This window comes from Gorilla gorilla, chromosome 4 (assembly GCF_029281585.2).
Source record: "Gorilla gorilla gorilla isolate KB3781 chromosome 4, NHGRI_mGorGor1-v2.1_pri, whole genome shotgun sequence".
Taxonomy (NCBI): Eukaryota; Metazoa; Chordata; class Mammalia; order Primates; family Hominidae; genus Gorilla; species Gorilla gorilla.
In genome coordinates this window covers 131755947-131770769 of record NC_073228.2, presented here as the reverse complement: position 1 = coordinate 131770769, position 14823 = coordinate 131755947, and the positions used below count along the sequence as shown (strand labels likewise).

General features: G+C 40.5%; 1 protein-coding gene across 3 annotated transcripts in view; it reads right to left on the bottom strand.

The window, feature by feature from the left end:
• Positions 1 to 14823, bottom strand: part of CCDC192 (coiled-coil domain containing 192) — a 230511-nt gene that overhangs the window by 52487 nt on the left and 163201 nt on the right. For all 3 annotated transcript variants that reach the window (XM_031011048.3, XM_019028132.3, XM_031011047.3), the window contains one exon: positions 14518 to 14650. In XM_031011048.3, the coding sequence (XP_030866908.2) occupies positions 14518 to 14650 (133 nt within the window). The remainder of the gene's footprint in view (positions 1 to 14517; positions 14651 to 14823) is intronic.

Genomic DNA, 14823 nt, shown 5'->3' with positions numbered 1-14823 from the left:
TGGATAATTTGGTAGGCAGTGGGCTAGAGAATAGATGCTGCTGATTGGTTGGGGGTAAAATCAAAGGGGTATGGAAAGTGGTCCTTGTGTGCTGAGTCTGCCTCTAGGTGGGGGTCACAGGACCAGTTGAGTCATGAATCATGGATCCAGGTGGGGTTAGTTGGTTGCCAGAATGCAAAAATCAGTAAAACATCTCAAAAGGCCAATCACAGGTTTTATAATAGTGCTGTTATCTACAGGGGCAACTGGGATAGTCACAAGTCTTGTGACTTCTAGTCACATGACTCCTGAGCAGCAAGAGATTATAGAAAGGCAGGTCCCTCACATAATCCTAATCTTGCGGTCTTTCATTAGTCTTACAAAGATGGTTTCAGTCCAGGAGTGAGGAAGTGATCAGTTCTAGGGAGGGGCTATTATCATCCTTGCTTTCAAGTTAAACCAGAGGTGTCCAATCTTTTGGCTTCCTTGGGCCACACTGGAAGAATTGTCTTGGGCCACACATAAAATACACTAACACTAGCAATAGCTGATTAGCTAAAAAAAAAAAAAGAAAAGAAAAGAAAATTGCAAAAAAGTCTCATAGTTTTAAGAAAGTTTATGAATTTGTGTTGGACCACATTCAAAACCATCCTGGGCTGCCGCATGCAGCCTGCAGGCCATGATTAGCTTGGCCTACAACCAGGAATGAGCAAGAATGCCAGCCTATGAGGCTAAAAGCAAGATGGAGTCAACCATGTTAGATTTCTCTGGCTGTCATAATCTTTGGAAAAGTGGTTTCAATCTTCCAAACCAATCTCAGATTTGATAATATTCTTAAACCTGGGAGCCAGCAGCTGTCTAGGGATCCCATGAATATCACTGGCAATCTGAAAGTACAATCTGTTCCCTGGTAAATCTGCCACTCAGGTCCCTTTACATGTTTTCATTTCATAAGCAAATTCTCTTTGTCACTTCACAATTAATAAACATATTAAACAACAGTACACAAAGACACAATTCCATTAAGGTTTATTCAATATCCATCTATCCAACATCTTATGACTATCAAGCATCAGGCACTGCGATAGGCCATGAATACAAAGAGAAATAAGACATCATCTTTGTTTCTCTTCAAGAAACCTCCAGCACATTGATAAAAAATGAAAAGCAGAGCAAAAAGATATCTATAATAGATATTCTGATTGTCATATGCACAGGTTTATGGGTATGTAACTCATGAGAAGGCCAGGAAAAGGGTGGGAGGTGGTAGTGGTGATGGAGACAGTCACAAAAGACTTCCTTTAAGAAAGATCTGAAGACAGAGCAGATGAGGTGGGAGTAGGGGTTAGGACAATCTAGAAAGAGGAAATAATGTGACTCCTGCAGGTATGGAGCAGAGTGATGCCTTGAGGGAGAATTCCCTGTAGTTGCATAATGGCTGGAGCTACTACTATCACATTTCCTTTTTTTTTTCCTTTGAGACAGAATTTCACTCTTGTTACTCAGGCTGGAATGCAATGGCGCGATCTCAGCTCACTGCAACCTCCACTTGCCTCAGCCTCCCAAGTAGATGGGATTACAGGCACGCACCCCCAGGCCCGGCTAATTTTGTATTTTTAGTAGAGATGGGGTTTCACCATGTTGGTCAGGCTGGTCTCGAGCTCCTGGCCTCAGGTGATCTGCCCACCTCGGTCTCCCAAAGTGCGGGGATTACAGGGGTGAGCCACTGCCACCGGCCTTACATTTCAGTTAGGTTTGGATTTTGCTTATTTCATGTGGATTTTAATTCTTTAGTATATCGATTTATTTTGTTTTCCCCTTCCTTGATTCAAAGTTCAATCAAGATTTTTTTCACCCTTGCTTAATTTTCATAAGCACTTAATTTTAAAAGAGTGTTTACTATAATGGATGCATGTAATAAATCCAGGAATAATATAAATAAAATTTAACCAAGACAGAAATAGACATGTGGACCCGGCGTGGTGGGTCACACCTGTAATCGCACCATTTTGGGAGGCCAAGGTGGGCAGATCCCTTGAAGTCAGGAGTTGGAGACAAGCCTGGCCAACATGGTGAAACCCTGTCTCTACTAAAAATTCAAAAATTAGCAGGGCGTGGTGGCGAGCTCCTGTAAGCCCAGCTACTGGGGAGGCTGAGGCAGGAGAACTGCTTGAACCTGGGAAGCAGAGGTTGCAGTGAGCCGAGATGGTGCCACTGTACTCCAGCCTGGGGACAGTGCAAGACTCTGTCTCAAAAAAAAAAAAAAAGAAAAGAAAAGAAAAGGAAAAAAAAAATATGCATGAGAAATCAGTCATTTAAAAGGGATAAGAGTATTTACTTATTTATTGCCTTAGATTAAATTAACCAAAACGAAAGCTGATATAATTGAGGCAACAGAAGACTTGTAGATCTATCAGTTTTCTTCAGGAATGTTTTCAAAGGATGAAAGCTTTTTTATATAATAGAAGTAAAAGCGTTCAGCAGCATGTGCTCATGAAAAAGGAAAAAAGAAAACCTCAAACCAGTTTCCATTCCCATAAGCATTTATTCTGATGTGAATTCTTAGCATCTTGATACTGCTTTATTGATGAATAAATTAAGGTACTTTATTTTGTTTGCCATTATTTCCACGTATGTATCTTTGTTTAGAACCCACAGCTTCTGCTAAATAAATTACCTCCCTTTGGCTTCAGATCAAAAACAACCTCAAAAGAAGGTCATCTTTTCTGAAATTCAATTATTGACTCTCTCTTGGGACTTACAAGGAAAAGTTATGGCTATGAAAAAGAAAAGATTAGCCCCTTGTATCTGGAAATTTTGTTTATAGCATCAAGATAGATGGATTATATAAGGTCTGGTTTAAATACTGTCTTCTTCTGCTACAATTAATAAAACTAAGCACTGATTCTCACATTCAGAGTAGTCAGCTGTGTATTTCCCTCAATTTCTTTGACAATCTCTTAGATTTGTGGAGTTAAGTACATTCTATTAAAAATTAGTATGTTCAATTTTAACTTTTGCTTCTATGACTACGTGACACTTAGTGGTTAACATCCATAAATGAGAACAGTTAAATAAACGTGGCATTTCCATTTTCTCCTGCAATCCTATATAGTGATACTAGATCTAGTATTCAGGAGCATGGTCCTGATTTCAAATATCTTTGAGTATGAATGTAAATTTATACGTCAGAATTTATGTCAAGAGATGTCCTGACTTTTTTTTTTTTTTTTTTTGAGCCAGAGTCTCACTTTGTTGTCAAGGCTGGAGTGCAGTGGCGCGATCTCAGCTCACTGCAACCACTGCCTCCCAGGTTCAAGTGATTCTCCTGCCTCAGCCTCCCGAGTAGCTGGGACTACAGGCACCAACCACCATGCCTGGCTAATTTTTGTATTTTTAGTAGAGGCGGGGTTTCACCATGTTGGCCAGGCTGGTCTCGAACTCCTGACTTCAAGTGATCTATGTACCTTGGCCTCCCAACGTGCTGGGATTACAGGCGGGAGCCACTGCACCCGGCTGTCCTGACTTTTAGATCTAACAATACGATCACAATACATATATAAGATATTAAAAATTGAAAATTAAAAATATGTATTTTAAAGGAGTTCTCATGTTGAAAGCTTGTTAATCTTTAAAAAATAGTAAATAAGGCCAGGCACGGTGGCTCGCGCCTGTAATCCCAGCACTTTGGGAGGCCGAGGCGGGTGGATCACGAGGTCAAGAGATCAAGACCATCCTGGCCAACATGGTGAAACCCTGTCTCTACTAAATATACAAAAAATTAGCCGGGCATGGCGGCGAGCGCCTGTAGTCCCAGCTACTTGGGAGACTGAGGCAGGAGAATGGCATGAACCCAGGAGGTGGAGCTTGCAGTGAGCCGAGATCATGCCACTGCACTCCAGCCTGGGTGACAGAGCAAAACTCTGTCTCAAAAAAAAAAAAAAAAAGTAAATAAAAATTATGAATTAATTAATGTTACACATAATTTAAAATGAAAATGAATAATGTCTGGTTGTGGCAAAACCTTACAAAAATGAAATAAAAATTAACTACATATTGTCAGAAATTTTCCAGAGGTTTTGGCACTCATCCAAAGTTACAAAAACCTATTTACTCTGAAGAGCCATCAAAATTGTTCTGGTCAGCTGGGATAAAGGGACTGGAAGGCATTGTTTTTCAAATAGGTTGATGTATTGTGAGTCAACTTAGAGGATGACACATTTCCCTGAAGTCAGAATCCTATTATAGACAGCCTAGTGTGATAAAGAATTTTGCCATCCTATTGCCTTATACATTTGGGGATTTTTTTTTTTTTTTTTTTTTTTTTTTTTTTTTTTTTTTTTTTTTTGAGACAGAGTCTCTCTCTGTTACCCAGGCTGGAGTGCAGTGGCACGATCTCGGCTCACTGCAACCTCCGCCTCCCGGGTTCAAGTGATCCTCATGCCTCAGCCTCCAGAGTAGCTGGGATTACAGGCATGCACCACCACACCCATTTAAATTTTGTATTTTTTGGTAGAGACATGGTTTCCCCCTGTTGGCCAGGCTGGTCTCAAACTCCCTACCTCAAGTGATCAGCCTGCCTCGGCCTCCCAAAGTGCTGGGATTACAGGTGTGAGCCACCACACCCAGCCTTTTTAAGAGTTAAGATAATATAGATTATAACATAGCGATTCTATAGAGCTAAGTTTTATCCCCTTGATCTGTCTTGTAAGTACTTGTTCTGCCTTTGAGGACTGGTAACAATTCTTGTTTTCTTTCATTCCTGAAGCATACATCTATTTCTCTTGCCATCTCTCTTTGCATCCTTTCATTTTCTTGGCCTCAGCAATCTACCTTTTTGAGTTACAATCAATCAATTTACAGTTGACCCTTGAACAACACAGGGGTTAAGGTTGCTGACCTCCTGCACAATTAAAAATTCACATACAACTTTTGACACCCCCAAAACTGAACTGAACTACTAATAGCCTGCTGTTGACTAGAAGCTTTACTGATAACATAAACAGCCGGTTAACACAAATTTTATGTGTTACATGTATCATATACTGTATTCTTATAACACAGTAATCTAGAGAAAAGAAAATATTATTCAGAAAATCATAAGGAAGAGAAAACATATTTAGTATCCATTAAGTAGATAAATGGATCCAAGATCTTCATCCTCAGCATCTGAGGAGGACGAGGAAGAGGAGGGGTGGTCTTGTCATCTCAGGGGTGGCAGAGGCAGAAGAAAATCTGGGTATAAGTGGACCAGCACAATTCAAACCTATGTTGTTCAAGGGTCAACTGTATAATAATACAAGTTCAGTCTGTGACTGAGGGCTCCTCCTTCCTTTGTTTGCCAAGTTCTATTCAAAGTTCTCTAGAATAGGAATGGGGCTCCTTCCTTATTTACCAGGAAAGCCAGGGAAAAAAGTAGCCCCTGGAACATGTCTTGACCATCTTTATGGAGCAGATGCTCTATTGGTGTGCCCAGATTCAGATGATAGCTTGGCATGGCAGGACTTCCAGGTCTTAGTGGAAAATTGGGGAGTCGGGGACATTTATAGCCACAGTTTCTGAGATTAAGAAAAGCATGTGCAGAAGAGCAGTAACATTTTCAGTCTTGCCAGACCTGTTTCTTATGCTTGCCTGAGTTAATAATACACTTTTTCTGGGATCCAACTGCATACGAGGCAACTAAGGAGCAATGAATGCTGTTCCTCCTACATTTCTTCTTTTTAGTCATATGTTCTTTGGCAAATATCAAATTATGGCTTTATTTAATTGAGGAATTTAGAGGCATAGTAGGGTAATCTGGTCCAAGCCAGTGTATCTTTAGAATACCATAGTAAATTACCATATACACATAGATTACCATAATGCACAGAGGTATATGTCTAATATGCATATTAGATACATATAACATTATCCCACTGGCCAGAAATAAATCCTGTGCCTTCATACAGAAGTCTCCTGCTTGTCCAGCAGGATTTGGTTTTGTGCATCCTTTCTAAATTTGATTTGATAAGCTCAAGCTCCCTAGAAGTATCTACTCTTTCCTCCAAATGTATTCATATGACCAATGTAGCTAAACTCTATCCTTAACCTCCTATCAGGAAACACTGAGTTACTAAATAAAATAATAGTGAGGTTTCTGGGGAGCTACAGGAGAGAATACCATTCACTTTTTCTGCTTTGTCAACAAGTGGTTTATACCAGGGACAGCTGCTCCACTACTGACAGCTGGCTGCCAATTGCTTGCAACCCCAAAGTCTCCAATTCAGCTTATGTTGACAAATTGATGTCCATCTGCTGATGTTTGACAAAGGAGTGCCCAAGACTGTTCTGCAAATATCCTGGAAGGAAGTATCTTCCTCCCCAGCTCCAGTCTGAGCTATTTAGCAGCATTCCCAAGCAGTACATGCCCTTCAGGTAATCAGAGCAGTCTCTGTAGCTAAGAACGAAACCTTTGAAATTGATCAAGCTCCAATTCCCTTGTGCTTTGTCTGACATTTAGCTGGTGTTTGCCCTTCATCCAACCTCTCTGGATACAGAGGCAAGAAGACTTTTTGTTTTTTTTAAACAAACAAACAAAAAGTACCATTCCTAAGGAATGGACAGAAGGAAGGGAACACCATTTCCTGATAATGGTATAATTCCAAAATCAGTCTTATAAACAAAGGACGGAGGGGACCTTGACATCATTGAATTCCCACAGCTGGTGTAGTTAGAAAACACTGGACCCAAACAAAAATTTCAGGGTAGATCTTTTTGCCCTTTGTTAATTACAAAATAAATAGATTTCCAGACCTCTCGCAAAGGAAGGACCTAAATAAGTAGTGTAAAAATGATAGGGAGAAAAAAGAAGAGAAATTTTGTACTTTCCTGACAAGATAAAACAGTGGATGGTTGTCTTCTCCAAGTTTATAAGGTTTAACTAAAACAGGTTAGAAGGCACAGTGAGAGGTGTATTTTGTCTTCTATCCAGAAAGCTTCCCCATCTTCTTTTATCTGATAACACTCCCTAGCCCTTCACCTCTGGCACATGACTCAGGTGTGGTCCAGGATAATATCCCACTGCCTTGGCCGCAGTAATTGATCTAAGTAGTTAGAAAGTGATATGAGCAGGGAAATCAAATTCCTTCTCTGAGATTTCCTTGTAGACTGTGAGAAGGAAGCTCTGTTACCTGGAGTTGGGTGTGAATTAATGTTCCTTGACTGCAAGTACCATAAGCCAGTGCTAACTACCTAAGGAAAAAAAAGAATATATGGGGTAATGATATAAGATAGCTTTCTGTATTTTTTTTTTTTGAGATGCAGTCTCTTCCCTCTTCTTTTTTTTTTTTTGAGACGGAGTCTTGCTCTGTCGCCCAGGCTGGAGTGCAGTGGCGCAATCTCGCCTCACTGCAAGCTCCGCCTCCCGGGTTCACGCCATTCTTCTGCCTCAGCCTCCCAAGTAGCTGGGACTACAGGCACCCGCCACCACGCCTGGCTAATTTTTTGTATTTTTAGTAGAGGCGGGGTTTCACTGTGCTAGCTAGGATGGTCTGGATCTCCTGACCTTGTGATCCCCCTGCCTCAGCCTCTTCTTTCAGTAACAGAAATCATGCCTCTGTTACTGAAAGAAGGGGGAAGTGGTTCTGAGTAGAAACAACAAATGTTCACTATAGACTGTTAAGCCTGGACAGCCAAGGGACCCTTTCCCTTTCTGTGCCTGCAGTAGTCCACGTGGGGTCAATAGGCAAGGAGGGGCCATGGGAGGAGTCTAGAAAGCCCGCTGTTCAGCCTTCTTACCAGCCTGAGTGCCTCATACATCCCTTTCCTGCTTCAACTAGTTTCATTTTGGTTTCTGTCACTTGCAACCAACAAAGTCCTGATCAATGCTTAGTTTTTACGTCAGTGCTATTTAAGCCTATAGGTCTCTAAAATGACATTTTGAAAATCACAATCACACTAAATTTGTACATATTGAATTAGGCCACAGCCTCCAGCTGGAAGAAGTAACATTTCCTGGGATCTTCTGTGCAATAAATCTCTAAGCTCTGCAGGGACTCCTGAAACAGATGCTTATCCTTGTGGGAAGTTCTGAAATCAGGAAGAAGATTTTGGTTTAGGGATATAGTGGCTCTATTTCAGGAAAATAATTTCAGTGGACAAAGGAAGAGATAACTAACAGGCAATCTCTGAATGAGACCTATAGATTTTTTAACATTTAACATTTTAGTTAAATATGAGCTATTTCTATGAGGCAAATATCAAAACTCCTTAGGAATTTATCATATTTAGAAAGTACACCTTTAACTGATCACTCCTATGCTCTCTTATTTTTTCCCACTGTTAATTGCTGGTGTGTATTGGTCTAAATGTAAAATATCCCATCTTGGTATAGCTTCTGTATCTGAAAGTTCAGTGGTAGTGCTGTAAAAGTAAATTCCTTCCTGCAAATGGTGGGATAATGACTCCTGTGGGGGAGACATCTCTGCCTTTTGTTTTCATAAGTTCTTGTCATTTTCTGTCAAGGCAATAGCACCCTTGGAGATAGTAGAGAGTAGGGAGCAGAGAGTGCAAAAACACTGTGCTTTTGACTACATATCAACCTGAGCTCCATAAAGTCTGATGATGGTGAGCAGTGGTTTTTGATGAAGTCCCAGTATCTCAAACAGTGAAATTCCAAGACCAGACTAGTTACTTTCTTAGAAAACCCTAGGTAGACTGGTAAAACAAATATCTGTTTTCAGTGGTGAAAGAAGGTTACCTGTAGAACTCTTGGTCAAATAATTGGTTGCTAGTCTGGGGAATAACAGCTTTGAAAGAGCTAGGCTGGGAGAAATTAGAAGAGGAAAAGGTGACATTGTTCAATAGACCTACGCCCAAGTGGACAACTATTCACGCCTAGTCTTATTCCAATAAATATTAACATGACCTCTCTCTAAATGCTTGGAATGCTGCCAACTCAAGATTTTATTTAGGCCCAATGCACTTTCTTTAAAATACACTTACACTTGACAGGGTTGTTAGTCAGTGTTAGTGAGGATTGCTTTAATCACTGTTTTTTTATTTTCTAATGGAGATAAAGTTCACATAACATAAAATTCACCACGTTAACCATTTTAAAGTGTACAGTTCAATGGCTTTACTATATTAAAAACACCGTGCAACTATTGCTATATCTAATTCCAGAACATTTTGATCACCTCCAAATCCCTCTTTTCCTAACACCTAGTTGCCATAGGAACTTTGATCCTGAGGAATTTTGCAGGTGGAGAGGTAAAAAGAATATTGCAAGAGAGAGGTTTGAGCTGAGTGCCTAGGGGTGGGCATCATGATAAAAGATACACTTTAAAATATTAATGAGAATTGGCTCTGGGGTGTTGGCAAAGAAATATATTTCCGGACTTTCTCAAGAATGTAGGACAGCAATAGTTTGATACTTAAAATAAATGGGATAAGTTGTCTAGTGTTTAAAAAGTTATGTGTCACTGAAAAATCACTAAAATGTCAATCCTATTACAGGCTTCCCCTCAAAAGTGTAGCTGGCTCGATTCAGACATTGAGTCTTGGGTAAGTCTACCCTGGAATGTACCAGCACTACCTGGGGAGTACCTCCTTAATGGGAGTAAAACAAAGAGATAACTTTAGAGTTGCCAGGACTTTCACTGGGATAATGGGGACATGCATGTGTAGGCTAGATACCTTATTTGGTAGCTGTGTGTGTTAAGAGAGGAATAAAAAAAGAAACTAAAAGAAAAAAGTTCAGAAGGATGCATTCCCTTAAGTATGCTAGCTTGAAATCTATAAACTTATTCTGGTCAAAGGCAGGCATTTTCATCAGATCAAGTAAATACTCATGCAGCAACAATAGGACACAGTCAATAAGGTCTTTTGCAAAGTAACTGTCTTTTCAAGCCAAAGGAAACAAGGATGGTTGTTGTTTTTGTGTGTGTGTGTGATAGATGGAATTTCTCTCTGTCATCCAGGCTGGAGTGCAATAGTGCTGTCTTGGCTCACTGCAAACTCCGCCTCCCAGGTTCAAGCAATTCTCCTGCCTCAGCCTCCCAAGTAGCTGGGATTACAGGCGCCCACCACCACACCTGGCTAATTTTTGTATTTTTAGTAGAGATGGGGTTTCACCATGTTGGCCAGGCTGGTCTTGAACTCCTGACCTCAGATGATCTGCCTGCCTTGGCCTCCCAAAGTGCTGGGATTACAGGTGTGAGCCACCACAACCGGTCACAAGGATTGTTTTAAAATTTAACCTTAGGTTCCTGCATACTGAAGTGTACCAAAAGGTGGACTCAAGCTTTGAAGGGATACAATAGGTGTTTTACTGAGTTCCGCTAAATAGAGCTGTAAGCATTTCAGGTGTGGAAATGATGGAAGGAATCCGCCTTGGGTTGTGATTATTTGAACAAAGTAAAATCAACAAACAACACTCAGGCTGTAAGTAAGTTTCCTGCTGTGCCTGTTTTGTAATAAAGGGGCTTTTCTTTTCAGCTGAACTTTCCATCGACTTAAATCGTTTATTTCCTTGGAGGTAATTTAAGCACACTGCCAATGAAATAGTTTACTGTGTTTATGTTTTTAAAAAGAAAGAAGTTTGGTAGCACACTGTTTCATTAATTTGAATATGAATATGCCTAAAAATATTCCTAATATTTTGGAACATCCCTCTGATCCCTCTGATCAGAAAACCTGAATGACCTATAGACTGCTTAGAAAATGAACCAAGCAAGGAAAAATCACACAGAGGTAAAAAGGAGTTCTAATTTATTTGGAAACATTTCGTTATTCTGCTTGTTAGAACTGTAAGCATCAGTTTGTAACTATAACAGAGAAATAGCTGAATATTAATCTAGGTAACAAATGTCACTTAGAATCAACACTTTTTTTCCCTTCTTGCCATATAATTGTTACAACAAAGCAAGCCTTTGGAGTAGGTGACCATGTATCACTTACTGAAGGCTAGAAGAGGACTCCTTTTCCAAAGTGGTTCACTCTCTATTTATTATGGGGTCTGAAATATTTATTATGGGATCTGAAATTATACCACTGGAGATTTATTTCTTAGATCATGAAGGTCTTTTGTTCATTGAGAAGAATCGACTTTTAAAGTACAAATACCCATGGTATGGGTTGCTCATTAAGTATTATACTGTATGTATGTATCTACATTTTATTTTATTTTTTGAGATCGAATCTCACTCTGTCACCCAGGCTGGAGTGCAGTGGTGCAATCTCGGCTCACTGCAACCTCTGCCTCCTAGGTTCAAGCGATTCTCCTGCCTCAGCCTCTGGAGTAGCTGGGATTACAGGTGCCCACCACCATATCCAGCTAATTTTTGTATTTTTAGTAGAGATGGGGTTTCCCCATGTTAGCCAGGCTGGTCTCGAACTCCTGATCTCAGGCGATCCATCCACCTCTGCCTCCCAAAGTGCTGGGATTACAGGTGTGAGCCACCGTGCCTGGCCTATACTATATTTTAACTTGACCACCAGCTGAAGGTGTATTGGAGATTTTTTTTTTAATTTATTTTCATTTTATTTTTTGAGACAGAGTCTTGCTGTTTCACCAAGACTGGAGTGCAGTGGCACGATCTCAGCTCACTGCAACCTCTGCCTCCCAGGTTCAAGCAATTCTCATGCCTCAGCCTCCCAAGTAGCTGGGATTACAGGGATGCATCACCACGCCTGGCTAGGAGATATTGGTTTTGCCTATCACTCCTTTCCAGTAGTGAGATATTCCTTTAAGAAAGTGGATTTCTCCTAATCCAGCTCTGTGCTTTCCGTAGGAGCTGCCAGCTGGAGCATTCTCCTTCCCCACATTTACTCCCTCTACCCTGCCACCCAGTGGTGGGGACATGACCACAGTTTGTTCAACCTTATTTCCTCAGCCCTGGCCACAAAGATTGGTTCATATCCACAGATGGGTACCCAACCTAAGCTAGGACTGAGTTCTTTCTTGCACTTTCCAACTAGAGCTAGTAGAAAAATGCTTTCTTTCTTCCCTGGAGATTATATGATAAGGAGGGCAGCCCATAGCTGCTTGTGGCCATATTTCCATTCTCTTCTGAAATCTAGCCTGAGAGAATCAAGTCTCAATGCAGAGAGAAGCAGAGATGAGTGACACTGTTTCCTGATGGTACTTTAGACTGGAATCCATCTTTAGAGAGAAGCGGAGATGAGTGACACAGAGTTTCCTGATGGTACTTTAGACTGGAATCCATCTTACTCTAAAGCTAGTGCAATGCTCTCTCTTGGTTTGTTTACATGTGCCGGTAAATCACCCTTTCTCCTTAAGCTGTTATGACTGGAGCATCTTTCATTTGCAAACAGAGGTCTGAGAACCCAAAACAAACATTTTACAAGATAATCAGGGGAGTGGTGGTGTTCTAGGTCCAGAAATATGTGTGTGGGGGGGGGTGGGACAGCCCTAATTGTCCTGTGATTAAATAGGGGTCATTGTGTATTAAAGTTACTGGACATCTTTTCACACTTTATTCTGAAGTGAATTCAGAGGCCAAGGTGACCACGATTTCTGAGAATGCCAGTTAATATTATTCTGGGACAACAATGGCCTTGACAATCTCCCGGACTATTGAATGTGGGTGAGGCTGCAAGGGGCCTGTGGAAGAGCAAGAATGTGCAAATATTTGATTTAGGATCTTAGTGCTACATGTCAGTCGACTGACTTAGTTTCCCCACCAAATAAGAGAAGCAACATGTAGCTCCAAAAGAAAATCACTGTTTTGATCCATAATGGATCTTACAATGACTGGCTTTATTTAAATTTTAAATTTGCATCTGTTCATAAATACCCATGTTTTTCTATACAGGTAGTTTAAAAAAAAAACCCCACAAAAATAAAGAGAATAATGGGCAAAAAAAGGGTAAGATTTAATGTTTTCTTCCCTATCCCAAGCCATTAGAGTTCTAGTCCCTCAGTATTATTTAAATTTTGCCCTATCAAAATATCCAAGAAACAAAATTGTCATTATACAGTAAATAATATTGAAAAAAATGAAACTAATAAGAATTAGAGATCTTGCGATTATATATACATTTTTTTGCACCGGGTTTAAAACGCAATTGAAAAGTTGAAAGCTTCTCTTAAGCGAGCTGGGGAACTTTCTCCAATGTGCTCTACAATCATTGTCAGTTTCTTCTAATGAAACCAGTGGAAAATCTGGCTAATGCTTCAGAATAAGGACTTTTAAATGGATAATATTCCTGACGGATTTTATTCTTTTAGGTTTCATGGTGGTAAAAGCAAATTTACAAACTGCCTTTATGTTGTTTTATTGAAAGAAAAAACTGTGTTTCAAGTTCACAATGTTACATGGCATTTGAATCCTGGGAAAGCACTATACAAAATTGAAAATGAAAACCAAATTCACATGAAAAGCTTTACCATGTAGTCAGGTGCTGGGAGTGTCTCCCTTTCTGAAACTACCACATCGCCTGCTTCCTCCTCCTCCATTTGATTCTGCATTGCTCCTCTTTTTCCACAATTACTCATGAGTAATAAAGAAAGCCAGAGTAAGAACGATGGCATGTTCCTGGCTTTGCAAGAGTGGCACACATCAAAGGAAGACATTTTTCCCAGGAACCACAGCTTTGCAAGAGATTCACCAGGCAGGAATGAAGTTTGATATTACTGTGACATAGCAGAGGGAATGCCCTGAGTCTCCCAAAGCTGGGAAAGGCACACTAGGGTATGGTCAGCGGCTGCTCTAGAGGCTGACTCTCCAAGTGTTGCTTGTGCAGTGGCAAGGTAATGCACATCTCTAAGCCTCTGCTTATTCTTAGGGAATTCTTAAATGTACTTACCTTAGAGGTTATTCTTAGAATTAAATAGACATGGAATGCTTAGCAAAATACCTGGCCCATAGTACTGTATTAATTGTTAACTAGTATTCTTGCTAAAATAACAGTCTGAGATTTGGGGTTTTTTTGTTTGTTGTTTGCTTGTTTGTTGCCTAATGGTGTGTTTATAATTTGTTAGCTGGAGAAGTCTTTTTTAAAAAAGCCAGAACCAATGTGGCTATTAACAATTTTCTGAACTACCCAGATTTCATCTCCAGCCAGCCTTCTCTGCTTGTTTCTGGTTCATTTGCCTATTGGCAAAAAAAAAAAAAAAAAAAAAAAAAAAAAAAATTCTGTTCTCTTCCCCGTGCCCTAGTCTGTCAGCCTGTGCTTTCAGACCGCTCTGTCTCACTCCAGAGCTCAGTCCCTGCAGGCACCTGCCTTCCTTCTTATGCCCTGCCCTCCCCCTGCTACCACTCAGCTTGTGCAGTGATACTTCTCAGATCTGTTTCAGTCTAGCTCTTCAGCTTCACAGACTTTCCCTTAATGAGCAAACCGCTTATTCATTCCCTGCCCCTCTCAAAGTGAAAGTGAATCCAGCCTGGAGTTAGTAGTTCATATGCTGTCTCTATTGGTGCCACACAGAGGTCAGACCAGGCCTGTAGCCTCGTTTTTTTTGCTTCGTTGCCAACACAACTACATACATCACCCAGCTGATGGGCCAGTGTGGATCTGTCACGTGGTAATACTGACCTCTAGGGGCTGGCTTTCCTTCATATAAAGTCTTTATCTTCTCATTGAGTTCCAGAACTGTGATGGCAGCCTCTTGCTTAGCTGTTGCCAAATCAGTCTGTAGTTTTTTCACTTTCTTTTCATGCTTTAGTTTCTTAAAAAAAAAAATAACAGTTTCCATCACTAGGGACAGACGCATCAAAGAAATAAAAGGAATGAATGATGTCTGAACAAACACTGCCTTTGAAGCCTGCTTAGATGAAACACTCCCTGTTTATCTAGATTGAGTCCTGTCTGAGGTTTGTGAAACAGTGTATGTGCTCCTGT